Source organism: Mauremys reevesii, linkage group 12 (genome assembly GCF_016161935.1).
Source record: "Mauremys reevesii isolate NIE-2019 linkage group 12, ASM1616193v1, whole genome shotgun sequence".
Lineage (NCBI taxonomy): Eukaryota > Metazoa > Chordata > Testudines > Geoemydidae > Mauremys > Mauremys reevesii.
Genome location: NC_052634.1, coordinates 2,119,135 through 2,145,165, shown reverse-complemented (window position 1 = coordinate 2,145,165; position 26,031 = coordinate 2,119,135). Strand labels below are relative to the sequence as shown.

The following is a 26,031-nucleotide window of genomic DNA, read 5'->3' as shown; positions in this document are numbered from 1 at the left end:
CACTAGGCCCTGGGAGGAGGCGGATGCCCAAAGGGCCGGACCAGGGCAGCGTTCGCAGTGACTGTCCCTGTGTGGATAGTCCCTGGCCTGCCAGCCCGGCTTTGCTCCCAGCCCCTGCTGGCCAGCCGGTTCAGCACCAGCAAGCAGGGGCGATGGGAACTTCCAGTGCGTTTAGTCCTGCCCCACAGGCCTTCGCGCCATCCCCACTTAGAAGGCAACATAGCGAGCGCCAGCCGCAGGGACCCTCCCCCTGGGGAGAGAGGAGTTCGGGGTCCCAGGCCTAGCCAGCCCTTGGCCTTCTGCTGAGATGGGCAGCGGGGGCCAGGCAGTTCATGCCAATGGTGTGTTCATGGCTCTTGTCGTGTGGGTCCGTGTACGGTGGGGACCGGGCTGAGACACGTCCTGCCCCCCAACTCATTCCAGCAACCAGCAGTCACGTATTAAGTACTCTGGCTTGCTGCTGACGGGGATACGCTCCAGATCCCACCGCTGCCCCCTTGAGCCATCCAGCCCCCAATCAGCTCCCCCTGGGGCACTCCCTGCGCAGGCCCTGCAGGTTTTACCTTGAGGGTGTTGGCTGTGATGGTGTACGGCTCCTCCTCGGAGATCTCCAGCCCTGGAGGGCACGGCAGGGACTCACCACTGCTCAAGTACTGGCCACTCATGGCGTCCTCCAGCAGCCTGAAGCCAAGACACACATCCAGTAAACTGCCCCAGACAGGCCCCCAGAGGCGAAGCAGCCAGGAAGAGGGCCGAGGAACGCAGCACTAGAGAAGGAATGGTCCCAGCAGGCGGGCTCCCCTGGGCCTGCCTGGGGAGGGGCAGTCAGAGTGGGAGAGAGCCCGGGCAGGGCAGGTGGTTTGTGGCCGAGGCTGAGGAGAAGAGTTTTGATTGCATCCCCCTTGTTTCGGCTAGCGCAGGGAATGGCCGTGCAGGGCTGCGGGCTGCTGGCTCCAGCACTGCCATGTGCTGGCTGGAGCAGGATGGGATGGGGTGTCTCTCTCTCAGATCCCCTGCTCCTGTTTGCCCCATCTGGCCACGGGGCCAGTAACACATACACAACCAAGAGACAAGCAGGACTGATGCGAGACCAGAGGATGTGTGGACACACAGGCTTTTACCAGCAAGCAGGAGACCATCCCAGAGGCCCTGACCTGTGGGTTAGGAAAGCAGGTTTCCTTTCCTCTTGGGGTCGAATTTTGCTCAGGTCTAAGCTCCTAGAAGAGACACCAGCCCTGCAGGGAGGTGCTCAGCCCCCATCAGTGCGTTTGCTGGCTTTGATCTCCCCAACGCTCAGGACTAAGCACAGGCTAAAGAGTGGGGAGTGGCAGCTCCCAGGGACTATCTGTGCCCCCTTCGGCAGCCAGAATGCACCGTTTGGTAACGAGTCTGACAGGCGGCATGAGAGTTAAAGGAAAAGGTGGTTTGAATTGATCAAAATAGGTGATTTGTCACCTATCCCCCAGCCTAAAGCCCTCCATGCTGCTCCTCAACCTGCCCCTGGCAGCCAGGCTGTCTGTGAGGGCCTTGTGCACCCCTGGACCTGCCAGGCAGAATCGGACCATCTGCTGGCTCCATTCAGCAGCCAGAGTTCCCTTGCGCAGCCAGCCAGTTCCCCCAGCAGATCATTCCATGGGGCCAGCCGCAGACCCTAGCCCAGTGAGGCCTGACTCCATCTCCAGGCTGCTACAAACCCCACCTCAGCTTCCCCTCACCAGGAATCGGTCCCAGGTTCAACTGTACGTTTCTCTACGTTTAGCACCCCAGGCAGCCTCCGCGCTGCTTACAGACACTGCCGCCAGCCAAAGGGCAGCAGCTCGGATTTCTGAGGTGATAAAGAAATCAGACTCCCCCTCTCTTTAGACCCGAATTTCCCTTCATCTCACAGGGCCCTGGGGCTCTCTCCCTGGGAGCTAGGTGACCGCAATCCTCATCAGAAATGCCAAGCAGCACGCCCCGGGGCTACAAATGGATTCCATGCGGCTCCCTCTACCTCATTTGATGCTTCCTGGGCCGGGGCTGTCTGACCTGTTCAAAAATCTGTTCACATACGAAAACCCGCTGCCCGGCCTCAGCCTGGCCTCACGGCTCCTTTGTGAAAGGAGGCTCCCGTACCTTTGCCGTTCCCTCATCTCCGCCGGAGTCCATGAAGAGCCGTAAAGTGTCAGCTGCCACTGCTTCAACGTCCCTGTCTTCAGCGTCTCATCCCCTGGAAAAGCAAATGGAGACTTTCCCACTGGGTCCATGTGGCTGCTGCAGCGTACCAGAGAAATCAGCATTCCTGCCTGCAGACACAGCAATGGCGACCCTGCCTGCAGAATAGGGGAAGGGAACCCGTTGTGCCTCCTAGCCTGGGAAAGAATCAATGTTCTTGGCATTGTTCTGTAATCCTACGGGCCGGAGCATGTGGTGGGCACGTGGCCTCAGCAGCAGCTGGGTGGCACATAAACGACTGCTCCCATCACGCCTCCCGGGAAGGCCCACTGCACAGTGCCCAGAAAAGTCCTATGTGCTGCCAGGCTCCAGACCCAGCGGGGAGAGACCTTGGGGCCAACCCAGCCATCCTGCTCTGGAGGCCTGGGCACCGGTCGGACTCAGCCCCCACTAGTCTCAGCCTAGCCCAAAGTGAGCACGTCCCCTCCCCGCAGTTAGCCGCCTCTGTCTGCACTGGAGGCCCCGGCCTGGACGAGCAGGAGGTGCTGCAGGGCAGGAATGAGCCGCCCCGGTAGAGCTGACGGGGTGCACAGGGCTGGGACAGCAGGGAGGGTTGGGATTGAGGTGCGTCAGCAGGCTGCAGAGGGCTGAACCGCAGGGGTGCAGTGTGGAAGGACAGAGGAGCGGGGGCAGAGCTGTAGAAGACCAGCTAATATAGCACCTGCCTGGATTACATCCAGCCCTGGGGCCTGCACTCCCCACCTGTCCTGCAGAGAGGGAATGGGTCTTTCCCCCAGGAATTCAGCAGCAGTCAATGGAGTCACCCTGCAGGGCAGGAGGAGACTGGGCGAGGACCCGACACACACAGGAGTCAGAAATGAAAGTCGACAGCGGGCCATTCGTTTCCCAGAGAGGGAGGGACTCACCGACATCCCTGATGATGAGTCTGTACATGCCTTGGGCTTCCTCCCCCCAGCACCTCACTGTGGAGAAGGTCCAGTCAGCGAAGCCGTTGGGATCTCTGCAAGAGGGAGGAGAAAAATACCCCGTGAGGAGCGAACAAGCCACTGGGCACTTTGTGCCTGGGCGTCAGGTCTGCAAACAGATTCTGTCCCAACGAGATGGCCAGGAGATCAGGAGCTGGCGGCCAAGGCAGCAGGGGCTGGGTGTCCCTGGCCTCAGTGCAGAGCACATCACGTGAGCCAACAGGCACGAGCCTGGAGATTAAAGAGCAGAGGTGACGGCGACAGCAACGCTTCTATCCACAGGCCAGGGGCGGCCTGGGCGCTGCCATACGAGCTTCCCCACTCCACCCTGGATGGTGAGAGAGGGACATTGGCCTCGTCCCAGTGCTGCCTGCTTACGTGTGCTGCTTCCACTGGGGACACAGAGCCCAGGGACAGCTCATACCGAGGGCGGCGCTGAGAACTGGCCAGGAACCCGGGAGCTGCAGCTAATGAACACCCTCCCCTCCCCGCATTGCCCCCGAGAGGTGGACAGAAGCGGCTCTGTCTGGATTCACCTGCAGCGGACTCGCTGGGGGCGTGGAGTGGAGCTCTCCCTGGCCAGCGGGTCTGTGTTAATACGGGGCAGGAGCGGGCTAGGAGTCAGGGAGATCCTGGGAAATTCTCCCTCCCCACCCATGGAGCAAAAGCAGCACACGGGCAGTGGGGTCACACAGGGACAGAAGCTCCCGAGTCAATACGGTGCTATCCTTGTATTACGTGCGTGGCTTTCAACTACCCCCTTTCACTCCATCGACCCACATGGAAACGCCCTTGCTGCCCGTGGTCCACCCAGCCCTCTTTCTCCTCCAGACCCCTGACTTTATAGCACCTGGGAAGTCACCCATCACTGCCCCTCAAGCCCATCCCACCCCTTCCTGCGGCTCCCGCTGGCAGAGTTCTGCACTGCTTACGAGTCCAGGCTCCTGGTGGTCCCAATCCTGGACACCATGCCACTGGGGCAGAGGAGTTTGATTTCCAGGTTGCCACGGCGAGGGTGGGTTATGGTGACGGTCACTGCCACGTGCTCCAAGGTCCTCATGCCGGACAAGGCGAGGTCGGCCGCTGTGACTGGTAACGAGTAAAGGTGTGCAGGTGTCAGCGGGCTGGTTAATAGGACACACACACACACAATGAGCACTCCCCACTCCCCCCAGACCTCCCCGCGCTGCATGGGAACAACGGAGCGACACGTAGGCAGGACACATGCTAGACACCTCTCAAACGGACTCTCTGCCCACTGCCTGTACATGCAGCAAGGCTGCTCTCGTTTCCAATTCCGGGCGCTCTGGCACCAAGCTCCGCGATCAGTGTCTCAACTTCCCACGCACTGATTCATTTGCATTCTTAACAGCCCCTTGCCACCCATGTCAGCTGCGGGAAAACAGCCAGGCCTGGAAAAGGGTTCTCTGCCCCCTCCCGCCATCAGGGGAAGGCGGCTGTACACCCAGCTCCGTGGCTTGCAGTGCCTCAGCTGTGCCTATGCTGCCTTGCTTTTCATGCCTGGATTGTGTGGCTTGGGCTGTGGGCGCGCCACTGGGAATTTCTCATGTAGTCTGAATGCAGTGCTTGTCTTCCCACCAATGCAGGAAGTTTGTCCTAAACAGATACACAGGTGATACCTGGTCAGAGCTCCTTGCATCTTCTTGCAGCTCACCTAAGCTTGCAGTCAAAGTGAAATGCTGCATGTGACATGCTCCCGGCCCTGGCTCATGCTAAATGCTCCAGCCCTTCCCGACAGGGATTCAAATGCCCCGGCCCTAGGTACACCGTGACACACTCTGCAATTTGGAACAGATGGGCTGAGTTCAAGGTGACAGACAGGCCAGTTTACCACAAAAATTCCACGCAGTCCTGACTCAGGGACTGCGAATTCCAGAGCAGGAGAGGAGGTGCTGGTGTGAAGGTTCAGGGCTGCAACGAGAACCCTTCAACCTTCAGCAACTGCAATAATAATCCTTTGCCCCTCGCTGGTGCCTTTTGCCCGAGGACCTCCAAGCCCTTTGCAAACATCAGTGAACTATGTCTCACAACACTGGAATAAATTGCCTAGGGAGGTTGTGGAATCTCCATCTCTGGAGGTATTTAAGAGCAGGTTAGATAAATGTCTATCAGGGATGGTCTAGACAGTATTTGGTTCTGCCATGAGGGCAGGGGACTGGACTCGATGACCTCTTGAGGTCCCTTCGAGTCCTAGAGTCTATGAATCTATGAAAAGCTCCCTGTGAGCTAGAGGCATCGTTACTCCCATTTAAAGCTTGGGAACCAGAAGCATTGGGAGGGTATGTGACTTGCCTAAAGTGGCAAGGGTGTGAGGACCGAAGCTGAGACTAGAACCCAGGAGTCCAGACTCCCAGTTAGGGTGACCAGATGTCCCGATTTTATAGGGACAGTCCCGATTTTTGGGTCTTTTTCTTATATCGGCTCCTATTACCCCCCACCCCCTTCCCGATTTTTCACATTTGCTGTCTGGTCAGCGGGTGGGGGATAATGGCGCCTAATTAAGACAAACCCCAAATATCGGGACCGTCCCTATAAAATCGGGACATCTCGTCACCCTAGTTCCAACCACTAGTCAATACTGCCTCCCCAAAGGAGCTACCAACGAGAAACTGTAATCAGCTAGAGAATCTGACAGCAGCAGATTCCAACCAGAGTTAAGGGTGGCGAACAGAGCTGAGTGAATAAGTGATTGTTCAGTTTGGGGGCCAATCCAATCCCAATTCTGGTTCATTTGAAGCAAAACTGAATGTTTCGCTTTTCTCACTGAAAGGAAAACAACAACACTTCACTTTGCATCCAAAACCACCTCAGATGAAACAAAAACAAAACACCACCCAACCCTGAGAAGAAATGAATTATTTTCAGGTTTTCGTTGTTTCCTTTTCAGGTATTTTTCATCCTTTTTCGTTGTTTATTTTTAAATAAATATAGTTAAATTTCAAAACAAAACATCCCAATGTTTCATTTTAAGAGAGTTGAAATGAACCAGCTTGACCTTTTCGAGAGAGAGAATCCATTTTTTCCCAGGCACAACTGGACCTGAATTTATGAATGGTTTCAGTGCAACCCCCCCGCCCCATGCATTTTTTGACAAATTTACTATTTGCCAGACAATGTGGCCACCTCTATCTCCGACCGCCCTACCAGCTGCCCAGTCAGGAAGCAGGCGGGCAGCGTCTGCCTCCTCAGCCCATTCCCAAGCTACAGGGCCAGGGGTGCATTAAGGACTCTCCTGGCTGCTTTCACACATGGCCTTCCTTAGCAATGGAGTCAGCAGGCCTCTCCCGTGTGTGGTGACTAAGAGGCCAGTTCTAGGCTCCCTTCGTGCCTGCGCTGAAGGGTTAAGTCTCCGGGTGAGTCCCCAGGGCACCTGGGCGGAAAGCAGAGCCGCGTGCATTCCTTCGGACATACTTCCCCCACATCTCTCTTTTCTGGCATTTCCCAACATCTCGTTTGCTGCTGCACTTTCAACTTAGAATTCCTTTTAGGGCAACGCTCTCAGAGCTGCCAGAGCTGCCTTGTTTTTCTCTCCTAGTCATGATCTTTAAGGCTCCTACAGCCTGAGAACAAACCTGACTCCATTAACAAAAAACAACCCTGTCTCCTGTTTGCTGGGATCAGGGTTAGTTTCTCACTTGTGGTTTTACAAGGTCTCTCTAGAGGCTGTTTCCCTGGAGTGGGCAGCCAGGTCTCTGCGCTTTACATCGGTGTGTGAATTCAGTGCTCAGAACGGATGTGGGACGGACGCCCTCCCATCCTCTCTCCCGCTCTGCAGAGATGGCACAAAATTAACTAGGCAAGCCCCTGCCAAGGTGCCTCAGGCCTGGCCTGGAGACCCCCAAGGGATATGGCCGGGGGTGGAGCGGGGAGTTGCAATGGGGACACCTGTATAACGGGAAATCCTCTGACGCATCAAAGTCATTTCAGGGAGCCCTCGGAATAGCTGGGCTCTACCGAACAGCGAGCGGCTGTGAAACCATTCAGATGAGCTTCTCTGCCCACTGCCCCGCGACCTATCCTGTGCCTAGGGCTTGGAGATGGGATGCCCCTGGGGTCACCCTTTGTGTGACCGTGGAGGAAATCATTCAGTCAGCCTGCACCTCGCCCGGGCCTGACACAGTGGGTTCAAAGCAGGGGGCTCCCTGCCCGGCAGAGGGTGCGAGTGGGAGCCAAAGGCAGCACCAGGATTCAAAGCTGTCTGGCAGGTCAGTCGCTCGGCACTGCCTGTAAGAGGGGCGCCCCAGGTCCCTAATTCAGAGCGGGTGGAGAAGGTTCATTCACTGGCGACCGCGAGGTGCTTTGGGACCCTCTGCTGGCGAGCACTGGAAATGGACAAGGAGGGCAGCTCCTCTGTGCCCTGCCGCTCCCACCAGGCTCACGAATGGGATGAACTCCCGGGAGCAGTGGGTCAGTGAGCAAGCCAAGGGTTTAATCCCACATTCGCCCCCCACGGGAGAGTCTGGGGAGCTGTGGCTAAGGCCAGTCATTTCAGTGGGGGCCGAAGGCATTTCCCATCATGCACGAGGACAAAACACAATTAAAGGGGAGGGCGGCTGGTGAGCAGGAAAGGAAGGCCAGACTAAAACACACAAGCACATCGGGCCAGTGAGCCCATGACGAGGGGGCTCCTGGGATGGGAAGAAAAACAAGCCCCACAACCCTGGGCTGCACCACATCGCTCAACTTTACTTCTGGGCCTCTCCTTCCCACTAGTAGCAGCTCTGGAGAAGGGCCTTGTTTATGTTGACAGAGGCCAGCCAAGTCAGGAGCTGTAACATTACCTAAAATGGTCAAAGGCAACTGAACAGGTCTGGCCGCAGCCCAGCCCCTGCCGTGCTGGGCCCTGCCGTAAGAGCTCGCTAATGCCTGTCTGCCTTCCAAAGACATCAATTTATTAAACCCCTCGCGCGTGGGGGGAAGCAGCTCGACAAACAAACGCAGCAGCAGGCTCAAAAAGAAAAGGAAAAAAAAATCAGGCTTCGCGGGACACTTAACTCTTTCATAGTCTGTCTAAAATTCCTGGGCTTGTGCGAGGCAAATCTGTCCCTGCTGCCCTCCCATCATGTCCCACTGGGGTCATCCCTATAGCCACAGCTGTTCCTCCCCTCCCACCAGGGGCCATGCTGGCTCTCCTGCCCCAGACCCCCCCGCTCAGCCTTAGCTGTCTCTCCCACCACACTGTTTCTGCTCCTGCTTGGCTGATGTCTGATCTCTGGCTGGGAGGGCATCTGGAGCTGCCGCACACAATCTGCCTTCAGCACAGTACACCGTAAGCATGCCCAAGGCGAAGCCGCTGAGGCCTCTGCTCTGGCATCATCTCCAGCCTCTCAGCACTGCATTCACGTCCCTGCGCCTCTCCCACGGTGCAGTGCCCAGCCGGGGAGAACTCTGTCTGCTTTGGTTTCAACCCCACAGATGTTGCATGAGCGAGCACCCAGAAGGAGATCCTGCCTCCCCCATTTCTCCAGGGTTCCCTGTTTCATCCTACTCTCGTCTCCAATGGGATGGGCAAGAAGGAGCACTATTGCTTACTAGCACCCTTCAGAAACAAACAGCACAGCGGACAATGAGGGGATCCCGGATCCTCGGTGGCATGCCACCACCACCAGCAGATCCCAGCACTGGCTGCCTGAATAGAACCACTCACTGGGACTGCCAGTCCCTCAATTGGCAGCTGCTGCCTAGGGCAGGGGCAGATCTGGCTGGAGTTCTCCGAGGGCCACGTTCTGGCCAGTGTGATGCAGGCACGTTTACCTGTGCCCTTGCTTCCTTTCTTCCCTGCTCGGCTCCCCCTGCCCTGGCAACATCCCCGCAGAATTCTGCCCGTTCTTACCCCACTGGGATCTGGGATACTGGAAATGGCTGGGTTTGTCCAAAGCTCCCCTGACAGCTCACCCTGATCAGTTCTTCCCTGGCCATGCCGCAGCCCTCGAGCGAGGTGGGGCACTCTCATCCTGCTAGCGTCTATCGCTCCAGCCCCCGGGCACCCACACAGACCTTTCCTGGATGCTCAGCACGATGCCACCCCTTAACAAGGCAGCTCCCAACACCCGCTATTTCACTGGGAGAAACGCCCTGCCAAGCTATCAGCCGCCTGTGGGGTGAGAGCCTTATCCTGGAATAGCCTTCCTGTCTTCCCCACGGCATCATCTCCAGCTTCTTTCCCAGCACCGCTGAAAACCGATCCCTGCTGCTCCTTCAATTTCCCCACTATGGGCCTTCGCCCCCGAATGCTCCGATTTCTTCACCAGACGATGTTCTCTCACCACAGCTTCTCCCTGCACCTCCCTACACCGGCTGCCCTCTGTTACACCCCAGAGCCCTTTGCCCAGGCAGATGCTTTAGGTGAATTCAGCACTGGTGAAAGGCAGAGGACTGACAGTCCTGGAGACATGGCGAGCCCTGCATGGGCAGTGACAGCACATGCCTCCCACGCACTGCCCCATCCCCTGGGCCCCAGCCCTGCCGTGCTGCAGTGCACCCCTGGGGGGAGCTGGGTCTCTAGGGCCCGTTCTCAGCTCACACCGGCCAGCAGGCGAGAGCGACTTTTGGTTGCCATCACCCGGCTGTTGATTTGAGCTGGTGACCTGGAGGTCTACAAGGCCTTGTACTCCTCTCCTGTGGCCGCGGGCTGCCTGAGAGACAAGGATGGGGCCCCACAGAGGGGGTGTGCTGTGCTTACCATTCCAGGTGACTTCCAATGCCTGAGGCACCTGCGGGATGGTCCTGCCCTCCTTGAGAACGGGGCTGATGTACGACGCTAGGTATGGGACAGATTCCCAGATCTGCAGAAAGAGAGACGGGGGCAGAGTTAGCATCCTGCAGCATCCGAATCCTCGCTCTCCCTAGCCATTAACACATAAAACTTTAAGTACGAGTCTCTCCACGGCTGGGCTCATCAATAATGTATCGATTGCAAGTGGTCATGGACGTGGTGTTAATTATTTAGAAACAGCTCAGTGAGTCATTACAGCACATTAGTGTGGGAACTTACGTCTGGGGCCTGAGATTCAGAAGCCTTTCCCGGGGATGCTGGGAGAAGTGGGGGGCGTTATGGAGCTATCGAGGCATGTGACACTAGAAAAGCAGGCCTGGCTGAATGTACTGAAGAGCAGAGGGAACATTGGTTCATTTGTTAGAGATGGGGATTGGGAGTCAGGACTCCTGGGTTCCATTTTCAGCTCAGCCACCAACACGCTGAGTGACCTGAGGCATGTCACGTGACTTCTTATGTCTCAGCCAGGGTGGCTGAGGAGAACCAGCAGGAACGGCAGAGAAAAGTAGGTGCTTTGTCTGCGTCAGTGTTTCCAAGGGCAATGAAATTTGCTCTTGCTCAGTCACTGAAGCAGCCTGGCCATTAACAAAGGCAGCCAGGTCCCGGATTCCCAGGGCTCCGCTTGGGCAGCAGAACAAGATTCTTACCACCTACCAAGGGACACAAACACCTCCCTGAGCACTACAGAGACAAGCCTGAGAATACTAACGTGAGAAAATCTACTTAGTAAGGTACTCTGGGGGAGGTGTGATTCTGGCAAACCACAGACACCTGGTGCCCCCACTAGGGTGGGCTGGCTGAGCTGTCTTGTTTTTGTACATGCTACTGACGAGGAAACAGGCAAAGGGATTTGCCCAAGGTCTCACAGTGAGTTAGTGCCAGAGCAGGGAATAGAACTGGTCCCTGCTCTAAGCACTCCCCTTCCACTGCAACACACACAAACAATCAAGGACTGCAGCTCCTGGAGATCTGCAGCTGCCTTCAGAGAATGCCGGGTTCCCCTGCCATGTCACAAAGCTTGGTGCCCAAAGAGAAGGTGCGACGGTCTCACCACGCTGCCCATTGCCAACAACCCCCCGCCCCCAGAGCCATGAATCAGACCCGACGGCTTCCATAAACAAGCCTCTTGCCTGTGGCTATATATAGAGCTCTGAAAGAGGGGCAGGTTTGCACTACTCGCCTAAGGACTCATGACTTCATCCCCAAAGCAGCCGTATAGTGAGGAGGTGCAGCGGGAATCCTTGTAGTTCGACCCCCAAGTCAACGTATCACTTACCCTACAAGGAAGGCCAGAGTCTTGTCCTCTTTATGCAACTGATCTTTGGAGTCACTGTGAGAGGCAGATTTGGCTAAGGCTTAGCAGCGCAGGCGTTTAAAGTGCAGCCCTGCTCTGATCAGCATGTCTGTGTGCGAGGGGGTCTGTGCTCACTGGTCTCCGTGATCCCTACTCAATTTTTCTGCCAATGTTTCTTTTTTTAATTATTTTATTGTCTTAAACCACCAGTGCTGTTGTCTCCCCTTGGGATCTGACTGTCAAGCTGGGCACTTTTCTTCTCGGGCATCACAGATGCTGCACTGGAACTGAGTGAATAATTCCGTTGCTGAAACACGAGTCAGACTAGAATCCATCTCCCTCTCCCTGGGCTAGGCTAGTGCTGCAGGGCCAATGGGAGCAAAACACATGGAAACTCATTCTACACACCAAAATCATAGAAACGTAGGACTGGGAGGGGACCTCGACAGTCGTCTAGTCCAGCCCTCTGCACTGAGGCAGGACTAAGTATTGTCTAGACCATCCCTGACAGGTGTTTGTCCAACCTGCTCTGAGAAACCTCCAATGACGGAGATTCCACAACCTCCCCAGGGAATTTGTTCCAGTGTTTGACAGTTAGGAAGTTTTTCCTTTGCTGCAATTTAACCCCATTACTTCTCCTCTCCTCTTTATAACAACCTTTCACATACCTGAGGACAGTTATTTTGTCCCCCAACTCCATCATATCTTCTCCAGACTAAACAAACCCAATTCTTTTCCATTTATCCTCCTAGCTCATGTTTTCTAGCTCATTTATCATTTTTGTTGCTCTTCTCTGGACTTTCTCCAATTGGTTCACATCTTGCCTGAGGTGTGGAGCCCAGAATAGGTTACAGTCCTTCAGCTGAGGCCTAATCAATGCTGAGTAGAGCAGAAGAATTACTTCTCATGTCTTGCTTACAACACTCCTGATAATACATCTGTGACAGGGCCTTCAGTGGCCGGGCAGCTTAGCGGCTAGATCGTTGGTTAGGGGCTGCCCTCCTTTCCCTCAGGTCCTGGCTCAGAGTCCTGGCCGCTCACACCCCTAGCCAGGGGAGATGGATCTTGCTCCCTATGTAAGTCCTTTAGTTTGGGGCATGCCCCTGCTAGGCCAGTTCCCCACAGTTGGGGCTTGGCAGTATATTCCCCTTGGCAGGGGAAGACTTACTTGCTTCCAGTGGCTGCGCTGGCAGGCAGGTTGCATCTGTGCCTTCAGGCAGAGACACAGAGAGCTCCTGTCTCTTCGCCAGTCCCAGAATGATGTTTGCTTTTTTTGCAACAATATGACATTGTTGACTTATATTTCATTTGTGATCCACTATGACCCCCAGATCCCTTTCCGCAGTGCTACTTCCTAGGTGGTCATTTCCCATTTTGGGTTTATGCAATTGATTGTCTCTTCCTGAGAGCAGAACTTGCATTTCTCGTTATTGAATTTCATCCCGTTTATTTCAGACCATTTCTCCAGTTTGCCAAGATCATTTTGAGTTCTAATCCCTTCCTACAAGACACTTGCAACTCCTCCCAACTTGGTATCGTCCACAAACTTTACAAGTGTACTCTCTATGCCATTATCCAAATCATTTAGGAAGATATTGAATAGAAACAGACTGAGAACAGATCCCTGTGGGACCCCACTCAATATGCCCTTTCAGCTTGACTGTGAACCACTGATAACGACTCTGGGTAGGGTTTTCCAGCTAGTTGTGCACTAGGTTTGTCTAGGCTATATTTCCCTTGTTTGTTTATGAGAAGGTCATGTGAGACAGTATTAAAGGCCTGCTCTGACCCAGACTCTGCACAGGGAGCTGACCTGCTGAGGAAGCAGGGGCCACTCTACACAGGCACGTTTCGCCCCATTACTACTATTTATCAGTAAAAATATGTAGCTTTCTTATAGGGTGTTCCATCCACAGATGGTACAAAATGGGACAGCGGGAGAAACTGAGGCACAGAGGGCAAGTGACTTCCTAAGGTCAGTAGCAGAGCCAGACTAGAACCCAGGTCTCCTAACTCCTAACCTCTTTTGCACTAGACCACACCAGAGTGGCTCCACGAGTTAAAACACTGAGGAGTCCGGTGGCACCTTAAAGACTAACAGATTTATTTGGGCATAAGCTTTCGTGGGTAAAAACCCACTTCTTCAGATGCCTTTGTTAGAGTCTTTGTTAGAGAAGCTTTGCCCTGCAGAGGGAAACACTTCATACCCACCCTCAGCAAAGGCCTTCACAGCTCCCCCCAAATGTCTCGAGAGCCCTGAGGTCGCCCAAGCTCACTCAGAGGGGAAGGCCGTGGGGAGGAGATGTGGCCCGTGATGAGGTTTGGGAGGTGGGAGTTGACGTCAGGCTGTCCTCAGGCTGAGGAGTGCTGGCCCAGGGCCATGGCTGTCTACTGAAGCCCCTGCCCTTGTCTCTTGTACACAGGATGGCCTGGCCACAGCCCTGCCGGCGGGCAGCTCCCATAGTAACGGGCACTATGGAAACACCTAGGCCAGGCCACCAGGAGCCGGAGACGGGGGGCGGAAGCTGTTGCTAGGCTGGATTTGTCCCTGCGTGCAGGGTAGGTCTGGGGGGAGCCCGTGCGGTTGCCTGTCGGATGGGCCTGACGCCAGCAGGCCTGAGTTACCTTGGCAGCGTTGACAAGCCTCCAAGCGTTTAGCAAGCCAAAGCCGTGCTCATGGCTGTGGCTGAAGCCTGCCCGGTTAGTGTCCCAGTTGGTGCGACGATCTTCATACTGCAAAGGAACCAGAGGGAGCCACATCAGCTGGAGTGACTCAGCTGGGGGGGACACACCTGCCTCTCGCAGGGTGAGCTAACGTCCAGCTATGCAAAGACAAGGGTCGCAAGGACTGGGGGAACTGGGAAAGCACTCTCCTAGCCTGGCTGCACACATACCTATGGGCCCTACCTTGCAAACGCAGACGTAAGCCACCCTCCGGAAACTGGGGGAACCCGGCTACATCTGCCTAACCAGCAGACTTCGCAGAAGAGACTCAGAAGTGAATGGTAACAGCAGCAAAGCCAACTCTGGCTCTGCCATGCGGCCTGATTAGAAAGCACAGCTCGCCCTCTGTTTAAACTGAGTCCCAGCCGAGCCAGGATTCCTTGCTCTTCAAAAGAAAAACAAACAGCACAAAGGACAAAAATGCCTCTGCTCTGAAATATCCCAGCTGGTCCCTTCCTCCCTCCCTGCCCAGATCGCAGCCCCTGGAAAGTCTAAAGGCCAGTTTCAAAGAAATAAATACAATCACTTAAATCAGTGCGAGCTGGGGCAGATCAGATCTGGGTCCCATTACTTACTGGGGTTTAGTGTTTTGGCAGCCGTTGTCTCCAACTGTGGAAAAAGTTACCCTGCGCCAAAGCAAGTTTTATCTCACTGTGTCACGTAAACTGCAGGAGACACACACACCAAGTACAACAAACCCCTGCCTGCTGGCCAACCCCTGATGCCTCTTTCAGATTCACTATCTACTCCTTCCTTCTGGAGTCAAACTCCCCCTGAAGTCAGAGAGAGCTGTACCTGAATAAGAACGGAGCAAACAGCAACATTTGCAAAAGGAGCTCTTCCCACTCTCTGTTCCAAGACTCAGAATTCCTTGACTGCATCAGACAAATCAGGCCTTTCTGCTTTCACACTGCGAAGCACTTTAGGGGCCATTGCAAAAACTGCAGCTAGTGTATCATCTCGACCCCGCCACCCAAGCCCTACTCCGCTCTGGCTCCTGCACTATCCACACGCAGGCTCATCCTGGATACCTTTGAAGATGTGCATCCTGGCAGATTCAGGAATGCATGGAACAAATATCCCATATATCATGGTGACAGCAGAGAATACCGTCTGCCTCAGGCACATTCCTGGTGAGAACAAGGGGCGAGGGGAAGCCATCCATCCCCTGGGGTCAAGGGAAAGGAGAGATTGATGGGGGTGAGCTCACTGTTCAAGCCTATCCAGACCCACCCAACATGCACTGGAGCCTTCGCCAAGAGGGGCCGAGAAGGAAAGCTGAGGGGCTGGAGATTCTGTGCAGCTGGAACTAGGGGGACATCTCCAAGAAGCCCTTTTCTCACCTTGGTGGCCGTGAAGACAATGATGTGCTGGACATCTCGCCAGGTGAGACACGGTCTCACTTGGAGCATCAAAGCAATCATGCCAGCTGCGAGGGGGGCAGCCGCTGAAGTCCCCGTGTGGCCCTCGGTGCATCCTGTGCCTTTCTCCAAATTCCAGTCTGTCGTCACCTTGAAAGAAAGAGCCAAAGCGACGTCTCTGGTCAGATGCAGCCTTCAGAGTGCTAGAGCTTTTAGGACGAGTGAGCCACTGTGCACACCAGTCTGTGCGTGCAGGAATCACCCACATGTCCCTGGCTCGCTCTCCAGGTTACAGCAGCGGCCGATGGAGGCTACACCTTGCTTGTAACACATCCAGTAACAAAACCCTGGGTACAGACTGAGCCCAGCGAATGCTCCTGACCGTTTGCCCAACACTCAAGCTGAACCTCAGCCAAGCAACGAGGGATGACAAACCATCACTTAGGGGTTTTTCAGATGATGTTTCGTCTTGACACACCCCCTAGTCCCAGCAAGGGAATTGGCCTAACCCTGCGAGAAGCCAGATTCCCAGCCCAGGCTTTCAAAGGAGCAGACAGAGGGTTGGGGGCCTTCCTGAAAGTCTACCCAGTGCTCACACAGACAAGGGCTCCCAGGGCTCTTCCTGGACAGGCCTGCAGCACTGTGCTCTCCTGACTGCTTTTGCCACAGCCAAGATGGCTCCTTGCCTCCCACGGGCAAGGTGAGATAAAAGGGACCATGAGGTGCAGCTGGAAATGGGGAGGAACGGCTCAGAGGTTGGGGGAACCAACTTCAACGCCACAGGGGCCTGGTCTGACAAGGAACCGTGTCACTGGGAAGCAGGGGGCGCAGCCATTCCAAGGGCTGTTCTTCCACTGGGCCTGTCTACCCACTTATGGCACTTGTCTGGCTCCCATCACCACCGTACGCAAGCATCTCAGTCTTTAATGTATTTATCCTCCGAGCACCCCTGGGCAGCAGGGCTGGGCAACCATCTTCTTGTTACAGCTGGGGTGCCGAGGCGCAGAGAGGCTAAGGGATTTGTCCAAAGTCATAGAATCATAGTCTGTCAGGATTGGAAAGGACCTCACGAGGTCGTCTAGTCCAACCCCCTGCTCAAAGCACAGGAAGACTGTGGCAAAGCAGGGAATGGAACCTGGGGCTCCCAAATCCTGACTCGCTGGAACAGCCTTCCTCTCTATGGTCTGTCCGTCCACTACAGCCCCCCAAAATAACCCCCCTACCCCCATGGCTGCTTCACAGGCATGCTCGCGGGGGGCTAGGTTGTCATTTGTTTGTCATAGTGCTCACATACTGGGATTTTCAAAGGGGCCCAAATCCCACTGACTTTCAATGGGAATGGGGACTCCTACCTCCTCAAGGACTCTGAGCAACCCAGCCAGGTAGTGCAAGGTGCTGTACACCTAGAAAGCAAGGCTGGCGCTTGCTTTTAATAGATTCATAGACCCCAAGGCCAGAAGGCACCACTGTGATCACCTCGTCTGACCCCTGGTATCACACAGCCCAGAGACCAGCCTCACAAGAATGCCTAGAAACTGAAAAAACCCAACCCTGATTTAAAAACTGCTAGTGATGGAGAATCCATCACCACTCTTGGGAAATTGTTTCAGAGGTTAATTACTCTCAATGTTATCAATTTACACTTTATTTCCAGTCTGAATTGGTCTGGCTTCCACTTCCAGCCATTGGATCGTGTTCTACCTTTCTCTGCTAGACTAAAGTCCCCATTATTCAGGATTTGTTCCCCACGTAGTTACTTATAGACTGTGCTCAAGTCACCTCCGGTTTGCACACTAAGGACTGCAAACTCCCATCCACCCTACAAGTCCTTCGACTGGGGCGAGACGTCTGCCCTAAAAAGGAAGGAATGAGCTAATAATGATCCCTGCTGATTAAATGCTACAGCGATTACCAAGCATGTTTCACGCTGCCAGTGGCATATTTCCCCCTGCCCTCTCAGGTAACCAGCCCAGCCATGCATTCCAGCCTAAACGCTCAGTTTCTTCCCCCACAGAGCGATCAGAAGCGTGAAACCGACGGGAAGGCATGTGTGTGGGGAGAAGTGTGGAGCGGTTGTACAAAGGAATGTCAGAGTGGGAATCAGAGCATGAAACCCCGGCCAGGATGTAACATTGGCACATGTACCACTAACCCAACCAGCTGGGCATCTCCTCGCAGGAGCTTCGCACAGTATCTGAACAATGCAGCGGCCCTCCTGCAGAGGGGAGCTATTTACAGGGGGACACACACACACAGAGGAGGGCTTCAGAGAGTTTTGTTTGGCGTCACTTCCCATTTCACAGACACCTTATGGCTTCTGGCAATAGAATAAGTGATGGTGCTTTGCACTTGTACAGCGGTTGCTTGAGAATCTCCAAGCACTTTGCCAAGCTGGGTAAATACTGCCCTCGTTTTAAGCGTGTGCAAACCGGTACAGGGAGGTGACGGGACTTAGCTAAGCTGCTAGAAGCCAGGAGCCTTGACTTCTGCCCCCATGCGAACACTGGCAATGACGAGAGTTAAAAAATAGCCAAAGGGCTCCATGGGCTCCCCTTCCCCTAACACTCCCCTCACTGCAGCTTATGGCTCCCTCCCCAGTGCACTTGGGCCAGTGTGTCCAGGGACTGGGGGCCCCACCTGGGACAAGGGGGTGCCCCACTGAAACGCTCAGTGACTCCGACCTTCCAAGGTCTGGCCTCAGGTTTCTCAGATTGGGCACCCCAAGGAAGTGGCTACTTTTGCAAATGCAGTCCCCAATCTCCAGGGCTGTTTGGTTCACCATTAACTCCAGGTAGGCTGGCGTGTGATCCGTTCACCGCCCTGCCGTCTCCCCTAGAGCGGCCTCAGGAAGGCACCAGCGACCTCCTCTCTGGATGCCTGTGGAATTTGCAGCACACACGGGCTTTTTTGTTCTTTGTGGTTGCTGAGCCCATGCCAAGCTGCAGCCAGGCAGGCCAAGCTGCCGGAAGGTTCGTCATTCTCACTCGCAGCCAGAAATGGAACAACAACAAAGGGGCAGGATTTAGTAACGGGAAAGTCTGGAAACATTTCCCCGGGAGTTCACAGTCAAGTCACTGGATTAAGGAGAAAAGCAGCCACGGGCGGTCTGGACACGGCCACAGTAGGTTGTTGTGCCGCACACAATGGCTCTGGGGGTGGAGAGACGGAAGGGGAGACTGGCTCAGGAAGGGTCTGACCAGGACGGAGTATGGCTGCTGTAGGGATTAACCTTCAAGAGACCCGTTGCCAATTAGACAAGAAAACTTTGACTAGTTGGACATTTCACCTCCCCATCATCTTCTGTCTCAGGGAGCCCTTTACAAAGGTCACTGACTTAACTCAGCCCTTGAGAGGCGAGTGAATGGCCCAAAATGACACAGAGGGAGTGAGCAACAGAGCTGGGCGTGGGACCCCGGCTCAGTTCCAGGCCCTCTCTGCTTCGTTCCCCCTGGGGCTCGGGGTCAGCACTCCCGGGGGGAAGACTCCTGGGGTCTGAGGTAGGGAACTTAGAGGGTTCAGGTTAGTGAGCTTAGGGGAGGTTTCTAACCTGGGCTGTACCAATGTGCAGTGTCACACCCACACCTGGATCTGCAGGGGCTGAAGAGCTTCTGTATTTGTGATGAATAAACTCCAGGAAGGCCAGACTCCAGCACAGCATATTCTGGGGAGACCTTGGCACTGGCCCGGCACTTCCTATGGCCAAGCTTCAGCCTGGTGCGCAGGCTCCGAACCACAGGCCCTTGCTGTTATTCGTGGGCTTGCTTTCCAGCCCCTGCTGAGCTCCCTGGGGCTCTCCAGCCAGGGGAAGGCAGCTCCCACTTCTCTCTAAGTGGCCAAGGCGGGTGCTGAGCTGTAGTGACGGAGCCTTCGAGCAGCTGGCTGACGGCACTTGCCCACGAAGGTATGTACAGCGTAGAACAGGACAGACGGCTCCTCCAATGACACCACCGGCAGCTCTGCCATGGGCGCCCGAAGCCCAGTTGTTTTTGCAGCTCTAGAGTGAGGGCTGAGGCGTGAGGATTGCAGGGGACGTCTGCCCAGCGCTCTGACCAAGTGAAGAGCTGCCCCAGTGCTAAGTATGGACAGGAGAGTGGCCCGGCTTATGGCAGGGATGGAGTCACATCGGTGGCACAAGTTCTGCTCTGGATTTATAGCTGCCCAGCACCAGGTTGCTCCAAGCCACCTTCCAGCTCTCAACCCTACTCGCTGCTGCATAAGCAGCACCACATTTCACCTCCTCTCTCTGCCCTGCTCCTGCAGCTCCTCTCCCTGCTGGGGACCAGGCCCTACACCCCTCACTCCCCCAGTGAAGAGCTGCTTTGACTCAGCAGTTCAGTTCTCCAAACCCAGGAAGCGGAGTCTCCCCCAGGTGCACCAAGACAGCTATTTCCCCCTGGGCTGCCAGATGGGATTTCCCAGGGCTCCGTTGCCCTGGCTGAGGAGGGCTGGCTTTTCACAGGCTTCCCAGCAGCTTACGCCAGAAGTAGGAAAACCTGCTAAATCCCCTTTGCCGCCCTTCTGCTTCCTGTGAGCCCTGGGCTGAGGCTCAGCAGCACTCATGCCATTACCATGCGGTCACCATCCAGCCAACCCGGCGCCCTCCTGCCCTGAGTCTTCACTTGAGACACAGGGAGCTTCTCCCCACTCCAGCTCACCCTATTCTTCCTGGGAAGCACTTAGTCGCCAGTTTGGCTCAGTTACTCGGCCACCATATCCTGCAGCCACAGAACTTAAAACTGGCAGGAGTTACCTCCCTCTCCTGGAGGCTGAGTGCATGCACCAGCCATCTCCTGCCCGTCTCATTGTAAGACTATCAGACATGGATTCCTGCCAGCTGAAGCAACGGGGCTTTTCTAGCACTGCTTCAGTGCTGGGGCAGCTAAGCCCTGCACAGCAGCTTGGATAGAGTTAATGCTGCCCCTGTTAAAATTAAACGGAGGCTATTTCTTTTTAAAACACTAAGTAAGAGACAGGCCCAAGCTGCAGAGATTGATGCACTGAGGGCCGTTATTCCATCTGGAAGTGAATTAAGATACTGAATTAAGGCCACTTTAATTCTGAATAAGAACATCCACACAGGGGTTCAACGCAGTTTAACTAATCTACTTTAAATTCACACCTTTAGTTAATTTGCATTAACTTTCCTGAATGTCCAGTGTGGACAAAACCCTAGTTACCTAACTGCAGCTATCAGTCAGGAGAGAGGTAAAGCAGTCATAGCTTGGTAGAAAATAAGACTACCAGGCCAAGTTCTGTTTGTTTGGATGCAGCAGAGTAATTCTAGACTAGCTCCACTAAAGGCAACAGATTTATTCTGGCTTTACACTGGTGTGTAACCAAGGAAAATCTGGCCTTTGTAAGAGGTATCTTAGATAAGATGCAAGTAAACAAGTGAGCCTTAGAAAAGTCACTTGAGAAGGCTCCAAATGGTGCATCATTCCGTCCTTCATCATGCCATAAAATCAGCTAATTAAAATTGGTTCTGGTCAAAGCACAGGACAAGCTGGCATAAACATTTGTCCCTCTCCACTCACATTGGGATATAACTGCATCCTCCATTGCCAAGAACTGTGCCTTCTTTGTTGACTTTTATATTCAACTCCAAAGTATTTTGTCAGCTTCTAACAGCTGCAATTTGCACTGAGATACTGTATGTTCTACAAAATAAAATAAAAAATACAGCTCCACAAATGTCAGTCAGAAATGCAGTTCATGCCAGAGACCATATTAAATTCTTCCCAGTAACGGAAATGGCAGAACATTTATAGTCTGAAAACTAGATAGCTGTCAAAAACATTAACTCCAATACTATTGAAGGACAATTAAAAGGCGCAAAGAGGAGAGAATAGTCTCTGTAGACAGGGGTATATTTAATATGCCCTACATAACACAGACACAGGTTTATTGGAGTAGTGATCATGTTACTGTAAAAAGAGAAGACAGATCTACACCATGTGTAATTCCTGGGCTGCGCAAGGCACCCGATTCAGACTCTTTGATGGAAGAGTAGCGCCTGTTTTATCATCATATGAGGCCATTCTTTAAGGAGAAAGGGCATGTCAGACTTTTTAAAATTAGCTCACAGACCTCAAGTTTGGAGGAAGCTGGACATAAAAATGAAAAGTATAGCGGAGTCCCTAATTGAGTAGTGTTTCTTCTTCTCTAGCACCAGTGGTTTTCAAGCCAGCGTGAATTAATTCAAGTTATTTTTAAAAGGAAAACTTAAGCTCCATTATAGATTTTATTTCTTTTGTAGCACCCTGAGTCTAACCATTTTCTTAGATGGGGATGTGGTCTTTTCTAGTTAGGAAACACTGATTCTTTGCACTAGCCCCTGGGGTTTTCAGAGATGAAATGAACCAAGCTTTCTGGGGCTCACTCACTTTTCAGCATACAAACTGAGTGGCTAGTTAACTTGTACTCTCATCACCATCTCTTTCATTGTTACATTTTCCTAGACCTGCCCCCCAAGTTCCCCATTTCTATTTGGAGACCTTGTTTTGCTCCAATTAGTTATCAAAGTCTGCTTTGCAAAGCAGAGATCCGGTTACAGACCCAGAGCTATGGAGCTGGCCCTTTCGGAGAGTCCCCGTTTGTAGAACTACTGCCAAACCTGAGCAATGGGAAATTGGCAGATATATTTAGAACTTGGTGGTTTCTTCTACGGAGCCAGGGACGGCACATACGCATCATGGACAGAAGAGAGCTAGAACTCTGGGGGAGAGAGAAAGGGTAACTGACATGCCCCTCTTCCACGTATGCTATCTTGGAAACACACTGAGATTTCCCGAGGCTGCGTCTCCAGGGTAATCTCTCTCCTCGCACCTTCTTGTATTTAAAAAGAGAGGCAGCTCAGTGGCTACTGAATGTTAGTAACTTTGGAAATGCCACAGCCAAGCAGGCCCAAAGGAAGTGCCAGGTGCGTTAGCAGAAGCCTGTTCCCACTGGAAGCCCAGCAAACTGTCAGCCTCCTGCCTCCATAGCAGGGCCTATGAACTCCATCTATTTGATTCTGTTCTATAGAAAAGCTATTGCGATCCCTCACATTGTCCAAGACAGGCCCAGCAGTGTGTGTTCCCACTAGATAAACCGCTGTCTGGTTCTCTTTCTCCCTGCTGTGGAAAGGTGGCTCAGGGACAGCCCATAAAGGACATAAGACCAGCAGCAGTTAGGTTTTCACTGCCTGGTTTTTCCACAAGAACAGAGAATGGGGATTTTGTCTTACTCTGCAGCATGCAGAGCTGAGCCACAGCTCACAACAGCACCAGGAATGCTTTGGGGGTTCTTTAGATAAGCTAGCACTGTCTAGAGGCTTAATCTTTGGCTGCACTGAAAAGCTTGGGAGCGTGTGTGGAGGACAAGCCTGGGGTGAGGGACTGCCTGTGATACCCAGGCACATGGCTAGAATCTGCCACTTACACAGAAGTGCATGAGGAAGAGCCGTTACCTGCACTGCTTGACTTACAGGTGGCATCATGTCTCACCAGACTCAGCACTGCCACAGGAAATGCACTGAGCTGCCCTGCCCTTTCTTTCCAGTAGGATGCCATGCTGGTGCCTGGGAAGCTGTACCTCCGATAGCTCACATGGCACGAAACACAGAGTGCGGTTTCCACAGCCCTGACGTAGATCTGCTGGGATAGACGAGGCCGTGTGCAATGCATGGGTGCACTTTGGGAGCTGGCTGCTAAGACAAAACTGTTGGGAGGTACAAAACGTTCTCCATGTGCCACATTACAACAAGACCGCTAGGCCCCGGAATCAATCACACTCCTTGTGTCTATGCCGGTAGCTCCTGCTATGTGCTGGACGCTGCGCCCACGCAGGACACAGCCCATCTCCTAAAGGACTTACAGGCTGAAAAGAGAAGCAACAAAAGAAGGGGGGGTGCTAGAAGGGGACACGTTCCTGTTACAAATTTCAGCTGAGTCTTTCCCTAGTAATGTGGCTCAGGCACAAGTTCCCCTGAGCACCAGTGACTCTGCCCAGACCTGCAGGCATGGAGGCAGATGCTTGCCTTCCTGGGGGATGCACACACAGAACGTGCACTTGTTGCTTGGAGCTGGTTAACTCTGCACACCTCTTTCTACCCTGAGCTGGTCAGGGCAACAGTCTGAGACTGCAGCAGGCTGGCAAGACTCCAGGATGCTCTGGTCCAAAACTAGGGATATACCAAGGCAGATCCTGAGCTGGTGGAAACTGGCACAGCTGCACTGGCACTATGCTGGGGATCTGGTGCCCCGGCTTTCGCACTGCCCCAAAAGCCGGGATACCTGTTTGGCCCAGGGAAGCAGGTTAGTGTGGCGACAGGTCATTTCTGACAAAAAAGGAAAAGCTGATAAACTATTCCCCAAACCGCCAGGGGTTAAGCATGCCCAACCGGGGAAGGAGAGGCAGCCAATTAGCTTAATGACCCAACCCAAGTCACAGCCGTCACATGTTCATTCCCTGACTGGTGCAGCACAGTCATGGGGACTGGGCAGCCCTGAGATCCACCTGTGCTGCGACAGTCTCTTGCCGTGTGTTCTCCTTTGGAAAGCACAGTCAGAACGCAGGTTTCTAATGTAGGGTCACAGCCCATTAATGATGGTCACAGAAGCGGGTAGTGGGGAGGATGAAGAAGCTGCTTTGGACTGTAGCCAGAGTCCCGTTAAAGCCAACACCCGGTTGATGCTTTAGTACAAAAATTTGTGTTTAGGTTTCCCAACAAGAATCTGTTTAGATACAAAATTTGACACGGGCAGTGCCCACGGGACGCAATGATCCACGTGAGACAGACGTGCTGGTGAGAGGGTGGTGCATGACAGGAAATAAACACTGGGCAATATTTCTGTAGGCATTAGACCGAAACAAGAGCCCCCTGCCCAGTGCTTCTCCTAACTGCTTTCTAGGATGTAGCACCATCCCAGTCCCAATGCCCGCTGAGAGAAGCCCGTGGATGAGTGGGCTCAGGCAGGGTGACTAGACAGGTTAGTGGTGGTGAACTGTATTTCCTCAAGCTCTGAAGCTCTCAGTTAGTTAAGCCGTGCTGCCAGCCGGGAGGAGCAGGAACTGTGTCCGAAACTCCTGCATCCAGACTGGCTGCCCATGACAGGTGAGGAGGACTTGCCCATTTGTCTCTAGTGACAGCAGCCACCCCAAGGACAACAGCCTCCTGCCCTGCTGCTGCAAGGGGAACCCGGGCTCCAGCACGCCATGGTCCCGAGCAGCACCGGTACCGCGCAGGCCGGTGCTCATGGGGAGCCAGCCACACTCCAGCCGAAGCAAAGAACAAACCCCAGACAGACACATGATGTCATGTGAGGCTCCCTGCTCCAGGGTCCTGGAGCAAACAGCTGCGTGGGTTAAACAGGCTCACGCCTACCTCGGAGGCAGGACAGCATGTCGCAGTGATACTAGCACTAGGGAGATGGAAAATGAGAAGGGCTTTCATTGCTCATGCTTCACCCCCCGCTGGCGAAGGGCCCCCCACAACGGTCTGGCATTGCACAGCTAGATAGGGATTTTACGCCTTTCTCTGACATATCCGGCAGCAGCCACTCTCCCAGACAGCACACCAAACAACGGGGACCATTGCTTTGTCCTGGGATGGGAATGGTTAATTCCTGCTCTGGGCTACAGCCGCAGGTCTGCTGAGCTGGCTCCAGCCCCATACCTTGGAGGAGTGAGGGGAGGGGAAAGATGGCAAAAGGCGGCTGTACCCCTTTACACTCCCCTGATCCCTGGGGGAGCTGGGGGCATCAGCACATTTCTGTGGTCTCTAGTCTGTGTTGTGCTCCCACGTCCCAGCTCTAACAGCATCCAGCTGGGCACGGATACGCACCAGGGACAGCTGGAGAGCAGCAGCACTGGTGACACCCCCCAACACCACGGCCAGGGCTTGGGATGGCCTGTTACTCCTGCTTTATGCCCTCTGGGGGTTCCTGCCAGCTGGAGGGATCCCAACAGCTAGAGCAACTTTCCAGGCGTTGCTGCAGCGGCATAGAGGGACGGTAGCAGGGGCCAGAATCTGGACTATTTATTCTGGGTGCTCCCCTTGGCAGGGAACAACCAGATGGGGGACGTGCTCGTGCCCCTGCCCACCCAGCTCCTCCAGGCTCAGCTCACTAGTGCTGAGAGCAGACCCGGGGATCAGACCGCTCGGCAGCTGCTCAAAGCCAGGCTAGGAGGGAAGAAGCTGCCTTATGCATTACTCACAATGCTCCTCCTCGTCTTATCCCCGCCGCTGAAGGTCACTGCCAGCATGGAGGCACATTCCTCGGCGTAGAACGGCCTGTTCCCCTCGTCATCCACCGCACCTGGGGAAGAGCGAAGGAGAACACGTCAAGGTCCAGGACTGCTGCCTCTCTCCCTACACAGCCCAGCTGCTCAGCTCCTAGGCAACTTCTCAGCCTTCCTCCTTGGGACGGTGGCTGGATTTTTCCCTCCAAAGAAGTGACAAGCTGTGGAGCTCTGCACTTCCAGTCACATATCAAATCGCTAACGCTCCTTGTGTTTCAATGCACGCCGGCCTGTACGGGGAAGTTTCACAGCGGAGCAGGAGGCCTGCTACAAAACGGCCCAGAATTAACTTCCACACAGAGTTATGCCCAGACAAGTCTTATCCTCTTTGTGACCCCGTCAAGGAAATTGAGACAAGCTTGGTCGTTCTGCCCCTCGCCCTAGCCCTGATCAGTGGGGAGGTCCTCCTCTGTGTAACGCTCCCTCTAGGGAGGT

The 26,031-nt window shown here is 54.2% G+C and overlaps 1 protein-coding gene across 1 annotated transcript in view; it reads right to left on the bottom strand.

The window, feature by feature from the left end:
• The window catches only part of PCSK7 (proprotein convertase subtilisin/kexin type 7), a 50,461-nt gene that overhangs the window by 3,955 nt on the left and 20,475 nt on the right, over window positions 1–26,031 (bottom strand). Inside the window, exons 8-15 of the mRNA XM_039496269.1 lie at window positions 25,513–25,613; window positions 15,298–15,465; window positions 13,856–13,963; window positions 9,844–9,946; window positions 4,073–4,229; window positions 3,081–3,175; window positions 2,116–2,209; window positions 564–681 (exon numbers count right to left, since the gene is read on the bottom strand). Coding sequence (XP_039352203.1) covers window positions 564–681; window positions 2,116–2,209; window positions 3,081–3,175; window positions 4,073–4,229; window positions 9,844–9,946; window positions 13,856–13,963; window positions 15,298–15,465; window positions 25,513–25,613 — 944 coding nt within the window. The remainder of the gene's footprint in view (window positions 1–563; window positions 682–2,115; window positions 2,210–3,080; window positions 3,176–4,072; window positions 4,230–9,843; window positions 9,947–13,855; window positions 13,964–15,297; window positions 15,466–25,512; window positions 25,614–26,031) is intronic.